General features: G+C 41.0%; 1 protein-coding gene across 1 annotated transcript in view; it reads left to right on the top strand.

The window, feature by feature from the left end:
- Positions 1–3,542: 3,542 nt before the first annotated feature.
- Positions 3,543–25,640, top strand: part of LOC121314343 (phosphatidylinositol 3,4,5-trisphosphate-dependent Rac exchanger 2 protein-like) — a 134,293-nt gene continuing 112,195 nt past the window's right edge. The window contains exon 1 of the mRNA XM_041247483.1: positions 3,543–3,959. Coding sequence (XP_041103417.1) covers positions 3,822–3,959 — 138 coding nt within the window. The 5' untranslated portion in view covers positions 3,543–3,821. The remainder of the gene's footprint in view (positions 3,960–25,640) is intronic.

Raw genomic sequence — 25,640 nt, forward strand, 5'->3', positions numbered from 1 at the left:
CCCATGATACAACCCTGCTAATACTAGCGGAATCCTTTTAAATTCTGCATTTAAAATATATGTCCCAGGGACATTCTATTTGGTGTTGAGATGATTGCTTGCTGTTGAACCCTAGAAATCCTCTCTCTCCTCTCTAAGTTTCGTAGTAGGCTCAGGAGGACAGTGATTAATGACCTACTTTGTTGGACAGAACTACTTCATTACTCAAACTGTAAATGGAGACTGTGTGACTCGAGACAGTAGAGTGTCAAGTTTCTGAATATTTCTCCCAAGAGGTCATTTTTTTACAAGCTATATGTGTCTTATTCCTGTTCATAAGGCTCACATACAAGTCTTGTCATTGCTGTCATTAAGTGTTTTACCTGCTGTTGTCTGAAATCGTTTATATTGTGTGCTGTGTATGATGGAAGATTTTGGACATTCAGTCACCAGAAGCAGAGCTTAGCTTGGAGAGTGGTGAGGTTGCCCCCTGGTAAATTGATTAACCTCAATTTAAATGTGAAAGTGACAATGCAAAATTACATGTAACAAGAAGTTATTTCTCTTTCCAGGTTATCTGTTTAAATACATGTGGGGGATTAGTTCTACAGTTGTGGGGTTTTGTAAAAAGTCTTTTGAGATCTCTATGGCCATCTGTTAACTTCTCAATATATTACACCTGCACTGTGTTTCAGTTTAAGCCACGTGATATATTAGGAGATCAGGACAAACCCCCACAACACCCAAATGTACTCTGACAGGCCAGACTTGAACTTCACATGTTCAACGCATTGCACCTGAATTAAATTCTCTTGTCCATCACTGGGATAACTGCAGGGTTACTTGGAAACATGAAAAGCCAAAACACTGAGACTTGTGGTCTTCTTAACACTGACACTTACTGTTTATTATATATACACACACACAGACACACACACACACACACACACACACACACACACACACACACACACACACACACAGTATATCAGCCTTTGTAGGACCAGATTAAACTAGCTTTACTGTGAGTAATCCACAAGGGGGCAGTGTGTATTAAGAATTCACAAGACTATTCCTCTACAGCTATCAATTAAAGAACTTCTGAACTGGAATCCTTGACATTTCAGAAATGAAACGGATTGCTGTAAGGAAAATAACTTTACTGGTGCTTGTATGTTAGATTGGTATTTACTTTTTTTTCATACAACCCCTTTTTTTCATATTTTTGATGCAGTCTTTAGGATAGTGTTCTTTAGGGGGGAAAAAATAAATACATGGCGTTTATAAGAGGAACACCAAAGTAAATAAAATCATGTATTGTAATTATATTGCTAAATTATGACGCTAATAATCAGATGAAGCAGAACTAGCGTTGCAAGAAAATTGTACATTTGCTTTTACTGTATTGTTAACTGATTATGCTACTATGTGTTATATAATTGTATCAAAACCCAACTAATTTGAACTTTGTAGCTGGAATTCTAAATGTGTTTGTATTGTAAGTGTCTTCAATATCACTAATTTATATGCACTGGAGGAGGCAGAGTCTGTACAGAAAGGCAATTATAATAAATATGACAGAAATGTAATAGCTATGAAAGGTTCAGTGTATTAAAAGTGTGTTAATTTATTTATACACTGTGAAACAGTTTTTAATAATTAAAACACATTTTGACTGCTTTGTAAATAAATAAATAAAAATGTGTCTTTTTCAGTTATTTGTAGAATGACTATGTGTCTCTTTCATCATGGCTGTTATTATCCACCTTTTATGTAGTAACACTAAGGGCTCTTTTGTATATTATTGCTTCATTTAGAAATTAAAACTTCAGAGGGATTGATAACTGAAAACAAATAAACAGCAATTCATTTTGTTGAAAACACAAATTCAATGACTACTTTCCCTTTATTTTCAAGTGAGATTTTTTGTAATTGAATCACCTGTTGTAAGAACATAAGAACATAAGAAAGTTTACAAATGATAGGAGGCCAATCGGCCCAACTTGCTCATTTGGTTGTTAGTAGCTTATTTATCCCAGAATCTCATCAAGCAGCTTCTTAAAGGATCCCAGAGTGTCAGCTTCAACAACATTACTGGGGAGTTCCAGACCCTCATAATTCTCTGTGTTAAAAAGTTCCTCCTTTTATCTGTTCTGAATACCCCTTTATCTAATCTCCACTTGTGACTCCTGGTCCTTGTTTCTTTTTTCAGGTCGAAAAAGTCCCTTGGGTTGACATTGTCAATACTTTTGTAAATCTGGTTCTTGTAAATGTAGTGTTCATATAATGACATTGATAGACACTGACACTGTCTACAGTCAGGCACAGCGCTGGCAGTAGCTTTTCCTTTCAGCCCCTGTTGTTTAGTCTTGGACCTCTCTCAAACAGAGACTGCCAATGTGCTGAATGTGTGGCAGTTTTGTGATGCGGAATAATATCCACCAAGCTCATTTCACTTGTGACATGAGGCCGGATTTGATCCCAGGCCTCCAGAATTTGTAGGGTGTTTGAATTATTCCACAGTGCCATCTAGCCCCTGGATGGTTTATTTAATTTGAGCAACTTCACACACACCAATAAACTAACTGAACCGTATTTGCCAAACGTGGAACAAACTATAAGGGGAAAAGGCCCTAAGACTTCAAGTCAGTATTAAATGGTAGCTTTGAAGAGTTATGGAAAAAAAATAATAATAATATGGAGCTTAATCAAGTGAGTTAGTGCTGACTGTTATCAATAGAGTACAGAAATATACAGCACAACACTTTATTTCATGGAGTAGCTCCAGTTTAAGGATCTGACAGTGTCTAATTGGCTCTGACACTCCAATGTGCAATATCCAGTCGGAGATTTGGATTGTATCAGTTGATTACAGCTTTGTCCAATATTTGGTAAGGTAACTTTTGATGGAATGTTAAGGCAGTTCAGAATCACATTTCAATATAAAGTGCATCTAAAGTTCTATTGTCTTCAGTATTGATTTATTTACTGATGGGTCAATTGCACTTGCCTCTCAACTGAAGTGTTTAAGTAGACAGCAAACTGATTAATTAACATCATTAGGGTTGGGATTACTGTTTTTTTATGCAATGTGAATCACGACTGAATCGTTGTGCAATTGATACGTTTTGATTACAAGACATCTGAATGTGATTGGATTATTTATTTATTTTCTATACAAGTTCACAGTAAAAATATAACAAAGAGTAAAGCATGATTAAAAAAAAAACATAGTAAAAACAATTCAAGCATGCTAACTCACAGATAAGTAAGGTAAATATATTGTAAAAGCTTTGAAAAATATATATATGCAACATTATATAATTTACATATATGTAATTTTAAAATGTGTGGGGCATATATATGCGAGGCTGATGTCATTGATGTCATTTTTAATTATTCCCTTGTCATCGATATTTTCTTCATATTTTCAGTGAGACAGGCTGTACTGGCACAGAGTTCCCATGGTTATATTTCCTGTCCCCTTTTCCCGAGTTTTTGGTGGAAGGGGGATGGATTTAGGACGGAGGTCTTGGGCAGTCACATGGACTCAAGTTTTTGATTGATGTCCAAATGCTTGTGTTGTCTAGCTTAAACAGGCAAGTGTAGCAAACTGTGTCTGCTCCACTTTTTCTCCACTCTTCAGAAACATTGTGTTTGTTTGTTTGTTTTCGCTTTAAATCCGGGACTTGCCGAACAATTGCGCTGCTGTTAACTCCAGTGCATTTTTGCCATGAAACTTTGTAACATTTTGTTTGAAACATACAGAAGTGGTCACAAACCGGAATAACTTTTAAAGGAGGATACTGCGTGTTGTGGAAAACGTGATATTTTTAAGCATAATGACTGAAGAAGGGAAAGCCGAACATAGAGGTGAAAGCGGGAAAGATTTGGAAAAACAGCTACGTTTAAGAGTTTGCGTTTTAAATGAACTTTTGAAGACGGAGAGGGATTATGTGGGCACCTTGGAGTTTCTGTCGGTGAGTTTTTTATGTTGTGTTTTTATTTATTTATTTTCTTGTTTTAGATTAATCACACAAATGAGTTATGTTACACATTTAGAAACATCCGGCTGGGAAGACTTGCAAACAACTGTTTAATATGCATAGACTTGCAGGCAAGCGACTTTGCACTGCAGTGCGCAAATCGTGTATTGCCTGACAATTACTTAAACTATAGGCTACATTATGTCATTAGCCTGTTGGTGTAGTTTGGTTAAATTGCTTTATAAAACGAAAGAGAAGAGGGGGTTTCCACAACTTGGAAACTAGCTGTTATGCAGCGTACATATTTCTCATAATTTATTTTCCCGTTAATATCACTCAGCATCGTTTCCCAGGTAAGCAAACAGAGCTAACAGCACTGTGGAGAAACAGGACAAGATGAGACTTTTTATAACTTTTTATTTTAGTGAAAAAATAAACAAACAAACAAAACCCAAATGCATTTGTTGTAATTATTTATTAATTTCCCTTGGGGGTTAATGTTAACTGCTTAAATAATCCACTGATTTCCAGAAAGTATTGTAGAAGAGGAAACTTTAAGTAACAATGGGTTTCCCCACTAATTTAGTCTCTTCCTCTGTTGATTATCCTGGTGTTTTAAAACAGTTTTGTAATGATATGACATCTGGGGACCGTGTTGGAAAGTGCAGCTGTCAAAATAACACATTGGACAGAGACCCCGGCCACAGGAAATGCCGTTTAAAGTGGAGATATCAAAGACACAAGCCAACCTTGCCCAGCACAAAGCAAATAGGCACCACTGTAAAACCGATGGGGGCCAAGGTTGCCCCAATTGTTTCTACTAACTTGGTTTGTGTGTTTGATGAAAGTTTGATCCGCTTTTATTGTGCCTGAAAAACACAAGCCAAGTTAGTAGAAACAGTCAGGGCAACCTTGACCCTCACTGCCTTTACTTTACTTGACCCTTACTGCCTTCTTGGTGCTTGCCCTTCTGGGTGCTTGCCAGGGTCCCAGGGGTATGGGACCCCCCCCCCAAAAAAAACAAAACAAAAAAACAAAACAAAAAAAAAAATCTTTTGATGACATGCAGGGTTTCAAATGCATATTGGACAATTGCATTACAATGTGTATGCTTTATCACATGTGTTGATTATGGTATCATATGTGTCCTCTGGCAAAGTAGGAAGTGGTAGTTTGTAGTGGTCTAAAGCACAGTTAAAGAAAAATACAGACGCTGATTATTTCCTGGATTTTTCTCAAGCAGTAAGTGCCAAATGTGTCAAATAATGTGAACTGTTGCCTACCTGTGACCCCCAAACTCATTTCATAAGGTCAGAACATTACTCCAGTGACCCTCCAAGCAGTATTCTATATGGTTACCAGACGGTAAAAGCTCATTAATGTTATTCAGTGGGCTTAAACTATGTTTTTAATGTTAAAGGGTTGTATAAGTTACATGTTTTTGTAAGTGTATACCCTTACAATTCACCCGCTCCATGCTGGTGACAGTCCAACGGAAGATGACCAAAACGAACTTTGAGATAAACTTATCTGCACCATTAGACTTTCATTTGTTGTAGCTAGTGCCCAAAATCCTAAAATAAATCATTTTGAGCCAACTTGTGGAACAGAAGTACATGCAAGTCAAATGTGAATCATACTGTATGTTACAATTTATCTGCATGATTTTCTAATACAGGCCTAAGTAAGAAAGCTAGACATGACCTCATTATAGTAAACCAGAATGATCTCTAGTGATCCACCCTGGGATAATGTTAATCATGGTGCCGCTAGTGGCTAGTGCCGCTGTACAATAAGTATAATGGTGCCAAAATAAAAATGTAATCTATGGCTAGTCTGTAAATTGTTCTTTTACATTATTAAACATGAGCCCCCAATGTCCTTACTGAAGCCATAACATATATGTGTTTTAAATTTAGTGTGCCCAATTATTTTACCCCCGATTTTCTTCCAATGATTTTTTCCCCCTCACCACAGCAATTTCCCACACAGTTCCCAAACGGTGGCCCAGTGGGCATCTTCTTTTACACCCGGGAACTTGAGCAGATTACAGGAAACCACAACCTTTGGAGGAACAAAGGGTAGCCCTACAAGTGTCTGCTTTTGAGCTCACTGGGCACCTGGCCATCAGGGTTCACTGTAGCGTGATGCAGAGGACCTGAACCTGTGCTGTATGAATCACCCTGCACACCAGGTGGCTGTGCTTTTACCAGGGGACCCGTGGAACATGTTATTCACCTCCGGTTACTCTGGTCTCGGCATCCACCAGCTTGGGCAGGTGCAGTTTAATGCAGCTGATCAGATACAAAGAGTAATTGAAAGGTTATAACAACTGAGTTGCGTTGCCTCATAAACAACTGCTTTCATGATTTTTCAGTGAAGAAGTAGAGGCGCAAAATAGATAAGTTCCTCTGAAGGTTGTGCGATTTATTATGGGATTTTGAGTGTGAAAAAAAAAAAAGAAAAAAGTATACTGAAAAATTCAAGCTGTATTCAAATACCATATTACTTCCCCATAGTCCAAAGATATGTATCACAAAAAGTTATATTTAATGTAGATAAAAATCACTACACTGAAATTTGCCATGATCAAGTTTTACCTTGGTCTAGAAATAATATGAAAGGTTATTCAGTAGTTCTTTTCATAGCATAAGCAGTAAGGAAACTCAGTTCTGGAAGTACCTTTTACTGCCAAAAAAAAAATTCACAGGACATTTTCCTTCACCACAGAATTTGCAGGTTGAGGTAAAATTAAAAACACTTGGGCTGGCAATATATACTTCCGCTCTTTTTATTACTTGACTGCTTTGTAACAAGATTTACATTTCGCCAATTTTACAAGCATTTAAGTCATCATGGGGTCTAAAACAATGAAAGCAGGGTGCTGAGAAAAAACTCGAATAGTTGTCAGGGTATAGACTGAATGGACTGAAACTGCTTTGGCTAAAAATCATATTATTACCCAACCCAAGACATTGTGTGTAATTATCATAATGCTTGCAAATGGTTGTAGGGTGACTCTAATCATTCTCAATATACTGGCTTTTTTCCCCCACGTAACCCCACTAGCTATTTAAGGGTACTATCTGTATTTACTGTACCAACACCTTTCTACATACAGTATAAAGTATATGTTGAATAATGCGATTGCACTGTATCTCATTACATTTATTTAACAAACAAATTGATGGTGGTGCAAATGTAGCCTTAACAAGAACTATTATGTGTTTTTTTTCTTTTTCTGGACACACAGCCCTAGTTAGGAAATTGAGTGTGGAAGGGTGGTGGGTAATTCACTGACACAGGAGACAGACAGGTGGATTTGGCAACACCGCACAGGTGCCCAGTTTTATTTTCATGGTGCTGTTTTTCAGTTTATCCCGCAGATGACGCTGTGGGTCCGTGGTCTGATTTACCAACGATGGTAAACAGAACCACGGGCATACCAAGCGATGGTACACAATACCGGCACCTTGCAGGTGCTCAAAGAAATAACAACGAAAACAGAAGGCAAAAATAACAAAGGACAAAATAACACAATAACAAAACTACAAATAAAAGGTGCTGCACTCTGCAGCAATATCCCGGTCGCCTCTGCCTGTGTGACCTGGATCTCCGTCCTACGCTGCCGGCTACCTAGCTTGCTCTGTTATATTTTTAAGGGGTCTGCCCAAGGGTTCCCCGCTCTCACTGTCTCACTGTGACACTTCCGTGTCTTTTACTGTCCCGGCTGGTTCTCGGTCCGCGACCAGCGTTTCCGCATTGTCAGCGAGTCTATAAGGGCAGACCTGAGGAAACAGCAGAGCGTTATTTTATAGGACCAACAATCACCCAAGACTCGCCTCTCAGCCATTCAGAGAGGGGGAAGTCCACACACCCACTTTCTCACCTCCCCGTGTCACTGCCATGACTTGCAGGCGGTTGTTGGGCGACTGCCGCCCTCTTCCTGCAGCCCGTGAACACGCCAGCAGAGTCAGCACAGATCTCTCCCTGCTGCATATCCTTTCCCTCAGAATGACACCACCGGTTCATTCGAAAATCTTACACCCCCATGCCTTCCCGAGAGAAAAAGTCTGCGTTTTGATGCAGCTTTCCTGCTCGGTGGACTACCCTGAAGGCATAGAGCTGCAAGGCCAAGTACCACTGTGTGATTCTGGCGTTGCTATCTTTCATCCGGTGAAGCCATGCTAAGGGGGCATGATCTGTAACCAGGGTGAAGTGTCGCCCCAGGAGGTAGTACCGGAGTGACTCGACTGCCCATTTTACTGCGAGATACTCCTTCTCGATTGTGCTATAATTTTTCTCGCGGGGAAGGAGCTTCCTGCTGATATACAGGACTGGGTGCTTGCTTTCCCGAACCTCCTGCGACAACACTGCCCCGAGACCTGCAGGGTGAACCTCTTACCAAAATCCGGGCTGCATAGCACTGGCTTACTACTCCGCTTCAAGGCGAGAAAGGCCCTCTGGCACGACTCCGTCCACTGAACCGTATTTGGGGCAGCCTTCCGGGTGAGGTCTGTCAAGGGAGCAGCGAGCGTAGCGAAGCTCGGGATGAACTTTCGATAATAGCCCGCTAGTCCCAAGAAAGAGTGCACCTGGGTTTTGGTTGTAGGAACCGGCCAGTCAGCCAAGGCTTTCAACTTAGCAACTAGCGGTCTGATCTGGCTGCCCCCTACTTGATACCCCAAATACCCTGACTCACTCTTCCCAATGGCACACTTCTTTGGGTTAGCAGTGAGCCCCGCCTCCCGCAAGGATTGCAGCACCGCCGCTAACTTACACAGATGACTCGGCCAGTCCTCACTGTGGATAACCACATCATCTATGTAAGCAGCAGCGTATTGCTGATGGGGCCGCAAGATGCGATCCATCATCCGTTGGAAAGTGGCGGGTGCTCCATGCAACCCAAAGGGCATGGTCCTAAACTGGTACAACCCGAAGGGAGTCGAAAACGCCGTCCTCTCTCTAGATTCCGGAGTCAGGGGTATCTGACAGTACCCATTCGTTAAATCCAGTGTCGTCATAAAATGAGCTGTGCCTAGACGCTCCAGCAACTCATCTACCCGGGGCATCGGATAAGCGTCAAATTTCGATTTCTCATTGATTCGTCTGAAATCAATGCAAAATCGAGTTGACCCGTCTGGCTTATCAACTAAAACCATTGGACTGTTCCAGTCACTTTGGGACTCTTCAATACCCCCAGTCTCAGCATTTCGTCAATTTCCGCTTTTATTACCTGTCTTTTACGCACAGATATACGGTACGGCCTCTGGCGAACTAGGGCCCCCGGCTCAATATCAATGTGATGATGGGCTACTCGAGTCTGCCCCGGGACTGAAGAGAACACGTCAGGAAACTCCGCCACCAGACCGCGAGCCTGACATTTCTGCGTTGGTGTCAGATTCTCAGCAATCTGTACCGATCCTTTTCTTGCCAACACAGAATGATCAGTTCCCAGGTCCGTGACGTCATCTGCATGCACCACTAACAACGCCTCTGGTTGCAACCAAGGCTTTAAGAGATTGATATGGTAAATGTGTTTCTCTGTCCGTCGCTCCGGCTGGCAGATCTCATAGTCCACCTTCCCAACCTGGCGTGTAACCTCAAAGGGTCCTTGCCACTTAGCCAAGAGTTTCGACTCAGAACTGGGTAATAACAGAAATACCTTATCCTCCGGCTGAAATGTGCGCAACCAGGCTCCTCGGTTATATTGTGTCTCCTGTCTGTGCTGCGCCTGCTGCAAATTGTCATGCGCACATTTCCCCACAGACTCAAGACGTTTGTGCAGGTCCAACACATACCGGACGGTATTGGTCGAATTGTCCTGCTGCTCCTCCCACATCTCTCTGACCGGGTCGAGCACGCCCCAGGGTCTCCGCCCATACAGCAGCTTGAATGGTGAAAACCCTGTGGAAGCCTGGGGAACCTCTCTGATCTCAAAGAGAAGGGGAGGAATCAGCAGGTCCCAGTAACGCACATCATTACGAATAAATCTGCACAACATGTTCTTAAGGGTCTTATTAAAGCGTTCCACCAAACCGTCGGTCTGAGGATGAAACACCGAGGTCCTAATGGTCCTAATTCCCAAAAGCTTACATGTTCCGTGGATTAGCCGGGACATAAAATTGGTGCCTTGGTCGGTTAGTATCTCCTTGGGAATCCCCACCCGGGAGAAAACCTTAACAAGCTCGTTGGCAACAGACTAGATTTACGCGTAGCGTAATCCAGAATGACAAGTAGGTGGGTGTATCCGGCCGCGCTCCTCTCTAATGGCCCAACTATGTCCATCCCAATACGCTCAAACGGAGCTTCCACTAGGGGCAAAGGCACCAGTGGGGCTCGTGGAACGGCTCTAGGGCTGGCCTTTTGACATTCCCCACAACGCTCACAAAACCGCTTGACATCGCCATCCAGCCCTAGCCAGAAAAACCGTGACACAAGCCTTGCTTTAGTTTTATCCCTTCCCAAATGACCAGACAGGGGAATAGCGTGAGCCAGCTGCAACAAATCCTACTTAAAGGGCTGAGGAATGAGCAACTGATGACGCACTTCACCGGTCTGGGGTAATTTATCAACACGGTACAGTAGGTCTCGATCAATTTCAAAGTGGGGGTACGTGACGGTGCATCTGGGCTCAACCACCCGACCATTAACCACCGCTGCTTGGTCAAAGAGCCTGCCCAGCACGTCGTCACGCCCTTGCTCGAGTCGGAAGTCACGGGAGCGAGCTAAGAAATCAGCTCCCATGGCTTCCAACTCGGGGTCAGGTCGGTCCCGAGCAGAGGCAGCCGAGCCAGACCCCTGCGCTGGCTCCGCGACCTCCCCCCCGGACTCTTCACCAACCGCCCCCACCTGAAACTTCTCCGACTCCCTCCATTGCCAGCCCTCATTCTTAGCGATCCGGCACTCCCGTTTAGTTTTACAGGGTTTAAATTTATGGCAAAACCATTCTGGATCGCGAAAGGGAAAAATCTCTCCAATTACTTCCTCTTTCTTAGCCAATAAAGAGGATGGGGCTGTCAGGGCAGCCAACCAATCTTTAAACTGCTCACAGTCCCGTCCCAGAACTACTGGTACCGGCAATCGAGGACACAATCCTACCTGCACCTGCGTCACCTGCTGGCCAGTAGTACTGGCCATACACACATTGATCTTGGGATAGGAGAGGACATCCTCATGAATACATTTAATATGCACCCATCCCAATATACGTTTATGCCCCGGTGAGATTAGGCTCTCCTGTACTAGAGACTGACCACACCCTGAATCCAGGAGAGCCTGGGTTTTTGTACCATCCACTGTCACAGGAATAACAAAACCCTTGTGCTGAAGTGACTGAGGTAATTGAACTTGCCTACCTGGTCGGCTGAGGTCACACTCCACGGGACAGTCCCGGGCGAGGTGGCCCACCTCCCTGCACGTCCAACACCTCGGTGGGCTGGTTTCTCTTTCCAAAACTTCGGGGAGAGGGGGAAACACTGGAGCCATAAAAGGGGCTCGCCGATAAGGCATCCGTGCGAGACCCCGGTCCGACACAGCAGCAGCCCGTGGGTATCCCCACCCTGCCCCAGTTCCCAGGCCGGGAGCTCCCACCGACACCCCCCGACCAAATCCTAGACTACCCCTTCCCCCCAGTCCCTTCGCCCTCTCCGGGGCCGGTTGAGGGGACGATCCGGGAGCCGCACTCCTCCCCGGCAGTTTCACAGGCGTTGGCTCCGCTGCCTGGTACTGCTCGGCTAGTTCGACCGCCCGATCCAGAGTATCTGGTGCCTGTCGCTGGACCCATAGCCGAGGTCCCGGGGCCAGACACTCCAGAAACCGCTCCACCACGATCAGTTCCACCAACCTAGCTTTGGTGACCGCGTCCGGGTTCAGCCAGCCCATGGCGTAATCCTTTAGCCGGTGGGCAATAGCTCGGGGGTGCTCCCCCGCCGCAAACGGCTCCTCCCGGAATCTCTTACGGTAGCCCTCCGGGGTGGCCCCCACACGATTCAGGATGGCTGCCTTTAGCAGGGGGTAATCCAACATGTGCTCCGGGGACAGCGTCCTCGCAGCTGCTTGAGCCTCCCCGGTGAGTTGGGGTAACAAACAGTTAGCCCACTGGGCATGGGGCCACCCGGCCGAGATCGCCATGGCCTCGAACACCTCCAAGTAGGCGTTAGGTCGATCCTCGGCCGTCATCTTGGTGGGTCTCTGTAGGGAGTGGTCTGGAGCTGTGGCTCTGGCCGCCCCCTGCACTTCCGCGGTGAGCGTCTGTCGCAGGAGGTCCATCATTGTGGCAAACTGGGTAGCATCCATCGCTAGTCTGCTCCTTCTGTAGCTGCACTGCTTGGGGCAGTGCCAATGAATCCCACTGCTGACACCACGTGTGGAAGGGTGGTGGGTAATTCACTGACACAGGAGACAGACAGGTGGATTTGGCAACACCGCACAGGTGCCCAGTTTTATTTTCATGGTGCTGTTTTTCAGTTTATCCTGCAGATGGCTGTGGGTCCGTGGTCTGATTTACCAACGATGGTAAACAGAACCATGGGCATACCAAGCGATGGTACACAATACCGGCGCCTTGCAGGTGCTCAAAGAAATAACAACGAAAACAGAAGGCAAAAATAACAAGGGACAAAATAACACAATAACAAAACTACAAATAAAAGGTGCTGCACTCTGCAGCAATATCCCGGTTGCTGCTGCCCGTGCGACCTGGATCTCCGTCCTACGCTGCCGGCTACCTAGCCCGCTCTGTTATATTTTTAAGGGGTCTGCCCAAGGGTTCCCCGCTCTCACTGTCTCACTGTGACACTTCCGTGTCTTTTTCTCTCCCGGCTGGTTCTCGGTCCGCGACCAGCGTTTCTGCACTGTCAGCGAGTCTATAAGGGCAGACCTGAGGAAACAGCCGAGCGTTATTTTATAGGACCAACAATCACCCAAGACTCGCCTCTCAGCCATTCAGAGAGGGGGAAGTCCACACACCCACTTTCCCACCTCCCCGTGTCACTGCTATGACTCACAGGCGGTTGTTGGGCGACTGCCGCCCTCTTCCTGCAGCCCGTGAACACGCCAGCAGAGTCAGCACAGATCTCTCCCTGCTACACTGAGGTTAAAACAAAATCCTCTGGATCTCAGCCAAAACCAAAGATAGATTTTGTTACTGTACAGGTCACTTACTGATAGACATAGTGCCTCCCACACTAAGAATCCTTTTCCAGAAACCTCAGCAACAGATGGTTCCAATACAGACAGGTTTTAGGCAACTACTGTATATTATGTGCAGTCACTGTGAAAAACTTTTTGTAAATCCTGGAGTGACAGACCAAAGAGGCGCTTAGTGCTATGTAGCCAGAGTCCCTAGTAGAGGTGAACATCTTGTATAGTGTTAATTGTAAGAACATGTGTGCAGGTGTAATTGGTTTTTATTAATTTGTACAATAACACAAGTCTACAGTCAGACTTAAAACCAGATTTTGAAGCATTCGGCATAATAGTGCACAAAAGTACTGTACAAAGGGACCCTGCACACAGAAGAGTTGTATTCAAGTAGACCTCGCTGCAAACCACTTTTTAAGAAAATTCTTAATACAAACTGTCTAAAGATTTGCCAAGAAATATGAACAGGAATCTGAAGCTTTCTTCCAAAAATGACTGGTCCAATGAGTCTGAAATATCAATTTTCCCCAAGAAGGGACCACAATATGTATGGAGAAAAAAAGGGAAAGCCTTCAGTGAAGAAACCCTTATGTCTGCAGTTAAACATGGAGGTGGTTCATCATGATGTGTGGGTGTTTGTAGCAGTTCTGGACAATGACCCAAAGCATACAACTAAGTCAACTCTGGAATTCTTGAAGAAAATGAAGATATACGTTCTGTAATGACCTTCTAATCACCAGATCTCAAGCCAATACCCGATCTGAAGAAAAGCTGTAGGCAAGCATTGTGTATCCAATCTGTCTGAGCTGAAGAACGTATGCAAGATAGAACGGATCCAGATTTCACCAACAAGATCATAAACGTCTGAAAGCCGTCTGTGGCCAGGCTGCGGCCTGCCCCTGTAAATAGTATGTTTTGGGTTTCTAAATAAACTATGGTTGTTTTGATTGTAAATAAAATATGTTCAGTTTTGTAAAAGCAAAGTATGTGTTGAATGACAGGGTTAGGAGGTTAGAACCCCCTGCCTGCTTTGTTGGAATCCAATGTGCAGCGGGTGGCTAGGTGTCAGTTGCATAATTGATGATCAATTAACTCTGGCTACCTGCCTTTAAAAAGAGGATAAAAAGCCAGTTTCTTTGTTTGTTCCTGTTCTCGTGTACCTGCATGAAGAGCCAAGGAGAGTAAACTGGCTGAACCAGCCGGGATAACTGCAACATTAAGGGAGAGATTCTTTGAGAGGATTTTTAATCCTACCAAAGTTTATTTAGTTTATGTTAGGAAGAAGGTTCCTGGTGCGGGACCTCCCGGTGTAGCGGAAGTAGCACACGGCCCGAGCTTTGGCACCTTTTGTTTTCTAGCTGTTTTTGTTTTAGATTTTGGATTACGTACACCTGTGTGTGTCCTTCCGTACTATGGATACCGTTGCCGGTACCTAGTGGCGACCACCAACCACTGCAACTCCTTGTAAATAATAAAACCTGGATACCTGAGTGGCGTTTGCAACTTCAAACCTTCTGTAGCTCTCATCTCAGCGGATACCCACACAGTAACTTGTCGAGGATGAATATTTGAAATGAAAAGTTTTTTTTGAGAGAGAATATTTGTTAAATTATTAGAAATTGTGTATTTTGCTTTGTTTTATTACAAAGTGGTTAAATGTTTGTCCTTAATCTGTTACTTTGAGTATACTAAATGTAGGGTGCCAATACTTTTGTCTGACTGTACATAATACCTGAAAAAGTAAAAACTCCAGAAATAGTCATCAAACAGTTTATGTTGCACTGGTGATTGGATTGGAACATTATAGTTTTCTGTGGTGACACTAGCCATTTCCCTGACAATAATATATTTATTTTTTGTTCAGCTTATGTATTTTTTAAAAACCTTCCTCTTGCGTCATTCTCTTTGGACGCTAATGGTAACTTTCATGATCATCGTGAGTTGGAGAGATCTAATTCTTCTGGCCCACAGTCCTAACTGGGACTAACATAGTCTCAAATGAAATCAGCTTGATTGTGATCTGCTGCTGATGGAAATGAACAATTCTGATTTCAAAACCACTTTCAAGTCAACCTAAGTGGCAGGTAGAAACTCGGCATAACTTCTAAAAAAAAAAAAGTTGTCTTTGCTGAAAAAGACATTGTGGGCCTTTGGAGGGGAAAGACATCTTCCTAGGGGAGTGTTGTGGGATGTGATTGAAGCGATTGAGGGAGGAAAATGATGATTCCTGATTATTTGGCGCCTATTTATGTAAACTATTTCCTGACTAAGGAATTCCTGAGGGGTAGGGAAAAATAGCATACAATAGGCCGCTCAATGACACGGGGGTTTAGGGGGAAACGAAGGCTTTGCATGTGACATGGTATAACTTGCAGAGAGTTTGAGTTGGAGAATGGGTGCTTATCACTGCATATGGTTCAGCATGTTTATTTTCTTCTAAGCATGTGCATTTAAACTTCCTAAGCATTGTTTTTTTTTTACATCATTACGGATAACATTTAAGATTTTAGTACAATCTTTACATCTGGTGCATTTAAAATTAAGTTGTTTTTTTTTTCTTTGTACTAAACCTTTTTTTAAATCAGAACACTTTTGGGGCTGCCACTCTGACATTCCTGGATTCTATTCACGGTTCAGATAATTAAAACAGAGCCCTTAGTTTTATGGAAGTCAGACATCTACAGTATATGTAGAATACATATAAAATTCAGGGGAGGTATGTGTTTTAAAAATTGAATCCTATGTGTATGCAGATGTAATTAAATATTGTCAGTGCTGAAACAAAGCTTAATTTGGTGTCAAGTAGCCCTTATGAAAGGTTAGCATAGTAAAAGCATAGCAAAGTGGAAATAAAGCATAGATGAGCATTGTTAAACCCAAAGAGATCTGGAGGTATGGTAAAGCAAGTTAAAAACAAACAAACAAACCAAAAAAAAACACCTAAACTGTGGTAAATGCATAGTATAAACAAGGAAAAAGCATGGGAAAACTGCAAACTTTCCCTTTTATAAGGGAAAGACTCAGGTTTGACAGTTGAGGTGCACATACTATACAAGATTGTTTTTGTGTATTTTTTATGTCAAGATATTTACAGTAAATATCAGTTGGAACTAAAATCCAAAGTTGAGATTTTTATATAAATTTAGTGCTTTTGTACTCAAAGAGCTGTGCACTAGCATGTCTCTCTATTGAATGTAGTACTACCTGCGCCTTAATAAAAGCATTAACAGACCGACAGGTTGAAGTGGTCCCATTTCAATTTCCATTTGTGAGAACCTCTGGGTCAGCTACTTGAGTTGTTCGTTTTTCATTCTTGAAACATTTCTGAGATATGCTACTTAAATATGTTTGAGATTAACTGTTGTGTTGTATTGTTATAAATTAACTAGAGTGCTATTCCTCTCAGGTTTCATATCACTGTGCAGTTTTATTCTCTCCGTGTTTAGCACTCTGAATTTTATGAGCTTCTTCTGAGAGGTACATCTGTCAAGAGCAAAGTTATACTTTTTACTTTTGATTGTTTCATAATTAACCTCAGAGGGAGCTCAATGTTAACAGTTGCACAGAACACCTAAGAACAACTGCATAAAACCTCTAGGAGAACTAAAATGTGGTAATGAAGAGTTCATGCCAAAAATATTAGAACTCTCGCAATCGTAATTCATTCGGACAGTCCTGCTGTAAATGGTGTCATTCTCTCAATGTTGCGTAATTTTGAGCAGCTTTGCTGTTTTATCTTTTGTTGAATTATAGGTGTCGTATTGTGGAAAACAGTTTCTTCATGATTTATTTATTTGTCAAGCAGCAAACTTGTTTATATGATTTATATGACTGGATTTTGTGTTTCACATATTATATTTATATAAATGTACTGTAATGCGGTTGGTGGTTTTATTTTTTCAGCGCATGAAACCAACATAATTTGTTTTCACGTTGCACAGTTCTGAATACTCATTAAATCGTCCGTTTACAATCACCAAGTGGTATTCTGAATACTAGGCGTTCTAACATTCTCATTGATGTGCTCTTATGATACAGGAAGGATGAAGCCAGATGTGAATCTACTTTGAGCAAAGGCGCAAGACAAGAGGAGGTCAAAGTGCATGCAGAGTTGCACTAGTTTAGTCTATGAATCCTGTTTTTTTAGTCTTCCTGTGTGTTGTTATTTCACGATCTATTTTATATTCAAAATGGATTATTTCTGATTACTGCGAGTTGATTGCTGTAATATTTATGGGATCAAAATAGTTTATTTTTGGCAAACTTTATTTTTTGTATTGGAGAATCTCGTTTTCCAAACCAGCTACATGTAAGTAATCTTTTATTTTCAGTTGACGCTGAAGTGGTGTATAATTGACCGAGCGCTGCCCGGGTAGGGAGGGCTTAGGTCGGCAGGGGAATCCATGGCTCATCGCGCAGCAGCAACCCTTGTGGCCGATAGGACGTCTGTGGTTCTGCAGTGGAGCTTCCAGATCTGTGTTGTCCTCCGGCACGATAGGTCTGGCGGCCTCGCTGTGGATCCGCAGTTTGTAAAATGACAGATTGGCAGGAGCATGTTTCGGAGGATGTGTGCTCCAGCCTCCATTCCCCGAGTTGGCTGGGGGGTTGTGAGTGGTGAGCCAAGGATACAAATAAAAATGGGGCATACCAACTTAGGGAGAAAAACCGGGGTAAAAAATTGGCTACTAAATTTATAAAAAAAGAAAAGAAAAAAAAAAGTTTGTCTGATTGGGTCAAGTTCAAGGGGAGGGCCAATAGCATGTGTGTGGGGTTCTGTACCCTCATTGCATGTAACTGACCGAGGGAATCAAAAGGAGCTGTGTCTGCCAGTCTGGGTCTTTGTTCCTGGAATCTGTGTTGCTGTCGGAGCTGTGGACTCTGAACCTGCCTGCGGCATAAATAGAATAGCAGTTCCGCTGTTTTTCTTCTACCTTGCCCACATTCTACAATATGTTGCTTCCTCTTTAGTAAAAAGACAAAAGTGATTCATGGCTGGAAATGTTTTTAGTTTTATTGACAATGATTACTACAGGCATACAAGTAGTAAAGGTAACAGAACACAGAATCTTACAAAATATCCTCATACAAATCAAGGGTAGACATTTTAGAGACCCTTGTTAATATACAGTAAGGAATTGAAACCTAAAATTTCCCAAGGTGCGTACAGATATTTGAATACACATGGAATTGTTTAAACAAAAAAAACCCGATACAGGGTATGTTATACGACTTTATAAAAATATTGGAAAATAAAATCTTTTATAGCTGGAAGATGACATTGTGGCAAAGATTTCCTTCCTTCCTGGACCTACCCTTCTTTACATTGTGCTTGCTGTTTCCTGTGCACAGTTTGATGCTGTTCCTTCTCACACTTGGTTACCTTGAGCCAAGTTTTTATGAGACTGACAATAGGTTTTAAAGCATTCTGTAAGTAAAATAAATATAATGGTTTAATGAAACAAAAATTGAGAGTCTTAACCTGAAGTCACCTAAATACATTGCTTTGTGAGAAATGAACTATAACTGGCAAACACAGTTTCAGTTTTAGCACCTCAGTAAGCACCCCAGGTATTCTGGCACACACACAGAGTCAGTTTTCTCAGTTTTGAAGAGTGAACATCAACAGCCTAAACAAAACAGCCTGACAACAAACTACTGGGTTGAAATCGGGGACGCTTGTAATCATTGCCCGCTTGGATGTGTCCAAAAAACTGAGACTAGCAACTATTGTAATATTATTTTGTATTATTACAGTTTCAGATTCTATTTTACTGCTGTCAACAGGACTACAGTGAAAACTAGGTCCTAATCCTGTCCTGGTGGGCTTATTCATATATTTTAATAAATGACAACAAATAGGGCAATGAGACAGGAATGGCACTCAGCTGGACCTCGCAAGACTGGGCAACAGCAGTGCAGTGGATGCTGATTTGTGTAGCAGCACTGAGTGTGGGCATTTTACAAAGCTAGGAAGTTCAGATTGAACTCTGACATAAAGCAGGATATGGCACAGCTGAGTTTCGATTTGCTGCATTTCAGCATATGTTACAGTTTTGAAATGGCTGAAGCAAACTGGCTGAGGTAGATGATTAATAATTAAATCTAAAGTAGTAGATAATTTCATGTAATCATGTTGATGTACTGTAGGCTATTCTGTGTTACTTTATAATGAGAGAAAGTATATAAATAGGTTTGTGTTATGGTAGAAATATATTGTTACTGTTCTTTCAGTAACACAAAATGCATATTAAAAGAGACAAACTATGTATCAAAAACCTTAATTAACATTTTTTAGATAGTGTGCATGATGGCTTGTGGGTGATGTCAGACCAGGAAGGAAACACAGGACTGGGAGTATTGAAGCACTGTTGTGTGAGTTTATTGTACATAAACAAATAAAAAGACTGAACACAATGAAAACACTGAACAAACCAAAACGGCACAGTGGCCAAAATAAACAAACATGAAATGAAACAAGTATACAGGTAGCAGTTGTTATCTTCTTTTAGTTTTACTTTCACCTTTCACGACAAATCCATGTTAACTGTAATCATTTGTCAGGCGTTAATTTGCACTTGAAAAAGGAGAGTTTTAATTAACAAAACAGTATATAACTCACCTTGGAACAGAAATTTAATAGAACGTGGCTGACGATACAGAGAGAGAGTGTACAGGACTAGAGTTAATTTCTTACAGACAACTTAAATAATTCAATATTTGTAGTTTATGAAAATATTTCAGACTTTTCTGTACTTTTTCACTTGTTTTGACCATTTGTAACCTTACGAAACATTTGTTGTTTTGCTAATATTTTGTACAAAATATTATGTTATTACCAAGAAATTATCAATGCAACTGTAGCCTATTTGAATTCTGCATACGTACATTATATGACAGCAGACCTCTACTGTAGATTTTATTTGAATTTTACAACTGAAATCTTGGAATAGAAAATGGCATATTAGATATTACAGTAAAGTTTCCTTGGGTGATTGCTGATTTGCAATGCATTCTTGGCTTTTAACTCCTGTGTCTTATCCGCACAAGAATGAAGACATGTGTCAAGGACACCACAGTGATGCACTAGGAATGTGATCGAGATCACTGACATGGAATTTGTCTAAATGCACCTAATGTTGTCAGACTCCCCCACAATTCATGTACACTTTCACCTTCACATGTCTGTATGCATAGAAAATATTCTTATAATACTGGAAGTGTTCGGTGGCTACTTCTAATCATGTTGAGTTTATTTGTTATGAAGTAGCAGAAAAAATGCATGATTAGAGGAATTCACTGAACAATTCTAAACAAATTGTGTATTGGGTAGGTAGTTCTTTCATAATTTTAAATGCTTAATAAATATATAATGAAGTGATACATACATGGTATTCATGTGTGATATAGCTAACTACAAACACAAATGGCACTTCCTTCAAACTTATAGCTTACAGTTGTACCTACTAAAATAGACAAAAGTAGATGTCAATATAAGAAAATATATTCCAACCAATATACAGATAGTGTTTTTTTTTCTTCCTTTTTAATAAAAAAAAAGCACATTAAAAATATAAAAAGCTGTGGCAAAATATCCCCCCAAAAGGGTAAATGACTAGTGGGGTTTAATTTGTATTTATTAGTTTTTTATTTTTTATTTGATGTCCATTTTTTTTTTCCCACACACAAGATAATTGTAAATTGTATGAAGTGTTCTCAATAAATGTACATTCTGCATGACAAAATGCACAGTAGTTTCCATAACAGTGAATTCTGCTTCCATTCATTTTTCTTGATCTTGTCAACATGTATTTTGATTAACAAGTTCACCTTATCTAGTCGTTGGGACAGGAAGTAATGTAGGTGACCTGCGACAACTAAGCTTTTTTACGAGAAATGCATTCATTAATGACCTCATAGACTCAATTTCAAAGCATTAACAGATTGATTTAATTAACACATTTCGTTTGAAAATCACTTGCTACTAAAGCTCTTGTTTCTGTACTAATAGTTCGATAAAATAACTCTGTTTTTATGAAATCCTGCCCATGGTTTCTTAGCGTCTGACAGGCTTTTCATTTTGATAATGAATGTAGACCCTCGCCTATGCTCCCTGGTATGCTTCACATGGAAACCAGTCCAGTTTAACTGGCTCCAGGGTTCTTATGGTTGTGTTTTTGTTTTTTGTTTTTATTTTTATTTTGTCCTAGCATTTTGTATCATTAAAACCAGGTGAAACACACGAATATAGGGGAATACAGTTTTTTTTTTTTTTTTTTTTTTTTCCCCCCCCCCCCAAGCGGTTTGCTTAAATCTTTGCAAATACAGGGGGAGAGATTTAATACTAGATTTCATGACTGAAATCCAAACTGCATCAGGGCCCTTAATAATTGGACTGAAACCAGTGTGTTTACCTGAAATAACAGATTGTTATCTTTGCATGGGTCAACGGCCAAATAAATCATGCCAACTTACACAGTAATAGACCATGAGGATTGATTAAACAAATAGTTTTTTGCTCCGGCTCTGTGCTCAAACAGCACCAGAGAGAACGGTCATTAGAGCTCTGTGAGGAGAGGCAGGACAGAGACAGGCGCTGCAGCCAACAGTCCCCTTCAAGGAAGCATGTTGATTAGGCAAGCTGCCCGAGCCAGGTCATCCCACGAACCAGCATTCAATCCTCCTGTCATTAACTAGGCAGGAAGCCGTTCAAATGCCTGGCTGCAGCAAGGGGTTCTTGGGGAGCCGGGACTACACTTTTCATTCACAGAAACAAGTATGGCACTGCTCCCAGTTTCCTTATATGGGTCCTTTCACAGTAGCTTTTAATTAAGATTCATGCTGATGATGAAAAAAAAAAGAAAAAAACAGTCTTTTTTTTTTTTTGTTGTCGCCAGCTTCTCTAAAGAATGTCGGACAAACACAGCACAATGCACAAGTAGGTGGTATCCAAGCAAAATGTGTTTGTTAGCAACCTAAATGTACCTAATTGAATCCTATCTGAGTTACATTAGCCCCCTGGACTTAAGCTGCAAGACAAAAAAAAACAAAAAAAAAAGAATTACAGATTCACATACAGTATTAAGATCAAAATGTATTTTGTAAGTACATATTCTTGAGCAATATTTCTGAATAAATAGTTGAATTTGAAATAAATGTACTTGACTTTATTTACTTTACAACTTCTTCCAGCATTGTATTTGCTACACTTTTAAAGGCTGTTTAAATACACCTGTTGTTTTAATGTGCCATACCACCACTGTATGGAGTGAGAATAATGCCACCACCCACACTGGGTTTGTTTTGTTTTTTTGTTTTTTTTATCTTTACATTTCATCCACAACTTCAACACTCAATCAGAAATTCTGAGGTACTGTATAAAACTTGCACTGCTTTATATAATTAGGTCTTGTTTCGAAAGATTATTAAAGTTTTGAGGCCAAGGTGGGTTCATTATGAATAAACTCCATAGAATAAAGTTTAGTGTTTTCCTTCATTCATGTGTGAGAAAGCACCATATTCTTCCCAAACACCTGAGAAGTAGGGATAGAAGTGTTTAATGATATAATAATTATATATCGATCCAATAACATTTCTAAATGGCAATATCTTAGTGCTATACCAAAGTAGGTCATAATAGTTTTCTTATCTTCATCTGGAAAATGATGGTGCCCTATCCTCAGTACAGTAATGTAAATCCCACAGTATAAAAAGCTTTACATCTGACATTTCTTCTGGGACCTAGTTTGCAACAGTTTGGGAAGGCATATTTGAAATAAATGGATTGCATAAAACTTGCTAAATCCTTAACCAAAATACAGTGTAAGCATCATGCAGATTCCTTGTGGTGTTCTTATATGAACCAAGCATAACCTTTGCATTTTTACTGGCATGGGCATTTTTAATTAACATGGCCATTCACAAAACTGTCTGGCTTTACTCTAGTTAAAACAGTTATACATGGGGAACTGCTGAACTAAGCAAGGATCTTGATGCAGTAAAACGTAACCACTGTAATTCCCCCACCCACTGAATAAAAGGGTGTTCTCCTCAGCTTCTCTGCAAACTGCTTACACGAAACACACTCAACTCCATGTGATGCTTAAATTGCTTCTGGTGTCTGCCTGCAAATTTGAAATGTGTAAACTGTATATAATATGAAAGTTTAAGTGCACAAAGACAGAGACGTGGTTTTTAAAGCCAAAGAAAAACCTAACTAGCCTTCTGATATTAATAAAGTACATAAAGCATCCTAATTTACAACCAGTCACTCCATCTGCAGAGGAGTTCTGTTTGTCCCAAGACAGCATGTTAACATTCCTAGCAGTATTTATAGTCCATATGTCCTGTACACATTTCGAATATATAGCCTTATTTAAGCAGGTTAAAAAGCTTTATTCTCAGCGGTACTAATGCGTAGTAAAATAAAAAGGAGGACTACTTGTTATAAAGAATTTTTATTATTTTCTTGTTTTCCAGATAACCTTTAAGTGGCTTATTCTGTTTTATTTTGCATTGAATCTGTCTATATAAGAATCAATCTTTCCCTTCACATTTTTAATGCATGCTTTTGGTCAGTGTTGCGTTTCACAGTCCAGTAGTTCAGCATCATAAAATCATGTAGAATATGCTGAACTATGGCATATAGATGACCATTGTTCATACAGTTAGATTCCAACACTTTACTGTACTTGGGATTGAAAGGATCTTTCACTACGGATTTCATGAATGTTCTTATGTGTATGCACAAGAGAGTATAAGTGGGATAATAACTAAGATTTTCAAACTTTTAGTTTCATCCTAGAATATCTGTCACTGCTTTATACGTGTGACAAATATTTCTATTCCAAAAAAACAAATGAATCGTCTTGTTAGGTTTCAGCTTTTATACTGTAGAAGCAACCAAATTCATTTTGTTTGACAGTCATGTTTATCTAAATGACCTACGTTTCTGTGTCATCTCAGTCGCTGTATCTGCTGCAATGTTCTTAGCAATCATATCTACATTTCAGATAATACATGGGAACCATAAGAACATAAGACAGTTTTAAAATGAGAGGAGGCCATTTGGCCCATCTTGCTCATTTGGTTGTTAGTAGCTTATTGATCCCAGAATCTCATCAAGCAGCTTCTTGAAGGATCCCAGGGTGTCTGCTTCAACAACATTACTGGGGAGTTGATTCCAGACCCTCACAATTCTCTATGTAAAAAAGTGCCTCCTATTTTCTGTTCTGAATGCCCCTTTATCTAATCTCCATTTGTGACCCCTGGTGCTTGTTTCTTTTATCGGGTTGAAAAAGTCCCTTTGGTCGACATTGTCAGCACCTTTTAGAATTTTGAATGCATGAATCAAGTCGACGCGTAGTCTTCTTTGTTCAAGACTGAACAGATTCAATTATTTTAGCCTGTCTGCATATGACATGCCTTTTAAACCTGGAATAATTCTGGTTGCATTTCGTTGCACTCTTTCTAGAGCAGCAATATAAGCAATAATATTTATTTTTGTAGCAAGGTTACCAGAACTGAACACAATATTCAAGATGAGGTCTTACAATGCATTGTACAGTTTTAACGTTACTTCCCTTTATTTAAATTCAACACATTTCACAATATATCCAAGCATCTTGTTGGCCTTTTTTTTTAATAGCTTCCCCACATTGTCTAGCTGAAGACATTTCTGAGTTAACATAAACTCCTAGGTCCTTTTCACAGATTCCTTCTTCAATTTCAGTATCTCCCATATGATATTTATAATGCACATTTGTATTGCCTGTGTGCAGTACCTTACACTTTTCTCTGTTAAATGTCATTTGCCATGTATCTGTTAATAGGTGCAGAGGTGATGCAGTGCAAGAACAAACACAGACAGGAATCTGTAATCCGTTTGGAAAAGGTTTTTTTTTTAATTTATACTCCCAGTCTGGTGACCAAACAATAAAGCTCTGGCAGTACACACCAATGTATAATGCACGGAGGGTAAAACAAGGGATTGCAGCCCAAATAATAAATATACGCTATCCACCCCACAATAATACTGAACACGGGCACCAGTCTGGGTGCCTGCAGCAGTGCTTGTGGTGGTTGATAACAATTTATTAGTGACTGTAGTGAAGTGCTGTTCTGGCTTTGTGCTGGCCCAAGCGACAGCTCCAGAAACATGTAATTTGTCTGATGATTCACAAACAAAGACAATTACTAACAAGCACAAACAAAGAAAGCACTCACGAATATCTCTAACAGTGGTTACTGCGTTTCTCACGGTCCTTCAAATTGAAGTGCAAACCAAACGAAGGAGTAGATTACGATTCTCCGACCCCTTTTATGCCATCACGCATGACCCCTTGGTAAATGAGTGCAGCTGTCTCTACAATCTGCAGCTGCTAAGTTGTTTCCCTTCCAGGTCAGTACGTTCTTGCAGCAGAGACTCGCCTTCCTCCAGGCTGACCGACTTCCCGACCCTGGAAACAAACTGTTGGGCCAGCCTGTCCAAAGGACCCTACTTTCACTGCTTTGAGCCCTCAAAGGTCAGGAGGG

The sequence above is a fragment of the Polyodon spathula genome, chromosome 4 (genome assembly GCF_017654505.1).
Source record: "Polyodon spathula isolate WHYD16114869_AA chromosome 4, ASM1765450v1, whole genome shotgun sequence".
Taxonomy (NCBI): domain Eukaryota; kingdom Metazoa; phylum Chordata; class Actinopteri; order Acipenseriformes; family Polyodontidae; genus Polyodon; species Polyodon spathula.